At 42.0% G+C, this 2,774-nt stretch overlaps 1 protein-coding gene across 1 annotated transcript in view; it reads left to right on the forward strand.

Moving 5' to 3' along the window:
- The window catches only part of Ccdc43 (coiled-coil domain containing 43), a 16,628-nt gene that overhangs the window by 9,679 nt on the left and 4,175 nt on the right, over window positions 1–2,774 (forward strand). Inside the window, exons 3-4 of the mRNA XM_013031980.1 lie at window positions 135–276; window positions 2,242–2,300. Of these exons, the coding sequence (XP_012887434.1) occupies window positions 135–276; window positions 2,242–2,300 (201 nt within the window). The remainder of the gene's footprint in view (window positions 1–134; window positions 277–2,241; window positions 2,301–2,774) is intronic.

Genomic DNA, 2,774 nt, shown 5'->3' on the forward strand with positions numbered 1-2,774 from the left:
TTCTTGGCTTTCTCACTGGCCTGTGAGCTGTGTCGTTGGAGTTCCAGATTTCTAAGGAGTCAGCATATGTCTGGGTAGAATAGTGGTTCCATGGCAAGGCACTCCTATTAGCTTTTTGTCCCCCTTCCACCACCTCCCAGATGAAGTACAGGCCATCGCCTCCCTAATTGAGAAGCAGGCACAGATTGTGGTGAAACCCAGGATGGTGTCAGAAGAGGAGAAGCAGAGAAAAGCTGCCCTGCTGGCCCAGTATGCTGATGTGACAGATGAAGAAGAATATCCTTTCTAGAGCCTCATTCTCTGAAAGTCAAACCAAAGATTTTGTTGGTGGTGGTTATGGGGCTTGAACTCAGAGTCTAGATGCTGTCTCTGAGCTCTTTTGCTCAAAGCTAGAACTCTACCACTTTGAACCACTGTTCTACTTCTAGTTTTCTGGTGGTTAATTGTAGATAAGAGTCTTACTGACTTTCCTGACTGGGCTGGCTTTGAACTGCAGTCCTCAGATCTCAGCCACCTGAATAGCTAGAATTACAGGTATGAGCCACCAGTGCCCAGCTAAACTAGAAATGTTTGGTAGTGATTTATAGTGACTTTTGGGAAGTTGGCAGTCCTCTCTACCTTAATTTTCTCTTCTAAAATGGCAGTGATGTTGAGGAATGACATTGGAATAATTGGTACTGCACTTAGATTTTTCAAGACATAATCAATACATTCCTGAAAAATTTTAAGTGTAAGGCCTGTGGCTCATGCTTCTAATATAACTACTAGGAGGCTACGATCTGAGAGTCATGGTTCAACTCCAGCCCAGGAAGGAAAGTCTGTGAGACACTTATTTCTATTTAACCATCAAAAAGCCAGAAGTGAAGCTATGGCTAGCTGTGAACCAAAAAGTTGAGTATGAACAGGAGGACCTGAGTTCAAGCCCCAGTACTCCCACAGAACAAAAGAGATGAATGGGTAGGTAGAGGCATTCAGAAAATTAGTGCCCACCCCAGGACTAGAACCTTGATGTTTGTGGGTAAAAGTTACCCTAAAAATTAGGAGGGCAACTTAATAGGGTAATTTAATCTTATATGACTACATAGTTAAAAGTAAGGTGAATCCCCAACAATTAATCTGGAAATTGAATGGGAAGTGTACAAAAGAGTTGTTAGTAGGGGAGATTTAATTCTTGGAGAACTTGAAGTTATTTAGGAAATGCGCAGCTTACTGAAGTATGTGACACATTATATACTGGACATCATCCCAGAAATGTTGTCTGTCTCATCACTAGGAAAGAATTCTCTGAGTGCTTTGAGGCTATTTTTTCTTCTAGTTTTCCTCATGTGTTTGGTCAGAGTTGTCAGTGCTACAGTTCCAATGACAAACATATTAGTTCCTAGGCTAGAAAAGGTAAGTTTTCTTCTCCTGTAATTTGGAAAAGAACTTTGTGTGTGTGTGTATATAGGTGTGTGTGCGCATGTGTGCGCACATGCATGCTGGGACAATGACTTGAAATTAGGACCTTATATTTGCTTGGCTTCCTCAGTCACAGTTGGTGTAATACCATTTGAGCCATGCCACCAGCCTGATTTTTCTCTGTTTAATTGTACATAGAGTCTCATGGATTTTTCTTCTGGGGTTGGCTTTGAACCTTAATCTTGCAGGTTTCAGCCTGATTTCTGAAGATGACTCTTCCTTTATTCAGCCTGCTTTTCCTACCCATATTTTTTTTGGGCCATCACTGGAATTCAGGGTCTCAGACTCTTCTTGGCTTGAGCATTACATCTACTTTCAGCTTTTTCTTTCTTGTGCCCATACTGGGGCTTGAACTCAGGGCCTGTCTCTTAGCTTATTTCACTCAGGGCTGCTGCTCTACCACTTGAGCCACAGCTCTACTTCTGGAATTTTGGGGTTAATTGGAAACAACAATCTTATGGTCTTTCCTGCCAGGGATAGCTTGGAACTTCAATTCTCAGATTTTAGCCTCCTGAGTAGGTAGGATTACAGGCATGAGCCACCAGTGTCTGATTCCATGTCTTCTCCCCTTTCCCCTTATAGAGTCTTTAGCCCTCCCCGCCCCATAAACCAGCCCAGGCTGGTCTTGTGCATGAAATCCTTTTGCCTCTGCCTCTTGAGTATAGGAATTACAGACACATTGCCACCATGACTGGCTTACTCATGTTTATTGGTTATATTTTAGAGCCAGGTTGGGATATACAAAGCTTTGTTTTCCATCTAATTTTCCTTAACATCACTCACTGAAGCAGATGAGAAGGAGGATTCAGGTGCCACCACGACAAACCTCGGTTCTGACAAATGTATCCTTTCTTGTGTCTAGCCCCATTTTTTGCCACCAAGTCTTGGGAATTCATTTTTACTTTGCTGTCATTGATAGGTTCTCTAAGCCAACATTGAGAGTTCCATGCACAGCACAGCCCCTTAATTTGTTGGTTTTCAAACAAATTAAGTACTTTGAAGAGATTAGCTTGGAAGATGGACTTTTAAGGGAAAATAAGAATCTCTACTCCCTGTATACAGCTCTGGTTTGCCTGGCCCTGGGAAAATAAGTAAAACAATGTTTTGTCTTTCTTGTCAATTTTTTTCCAAATTTTTAGAAAGAGAACACAAAGATTGAACACTTCAAACTAAAAGTATGAACATAATGAAATATGTATTGAGGAAGGTCCTTCTTTTTTTTTTTTTTTTGTCGGTCGTGGGGCTTGAACTCTGGGTCTGGCCGCTGTCCCTCAGCTCTTCAGCTCAAAGCGAGCGCTCTACCACTTGAGCTACAG

The sequence above is a fragment of the Dipodomys ordii genome, unplaced genomic scaffold, assembly GCF_000151885.1.
Source record: "Dipodomys ordii isolate 6190 unplaced genomic scaffold, Dord_2.0 Scaffold147, whole genome shotgun sequence".
In the NCBI taxonomy this organism is placed as follows: Eukaryota; Metazoa; Chordata; class Mammalia; order Rodentia; family Heteromyidae; genus Dipodomys; species Dipodomys ordii.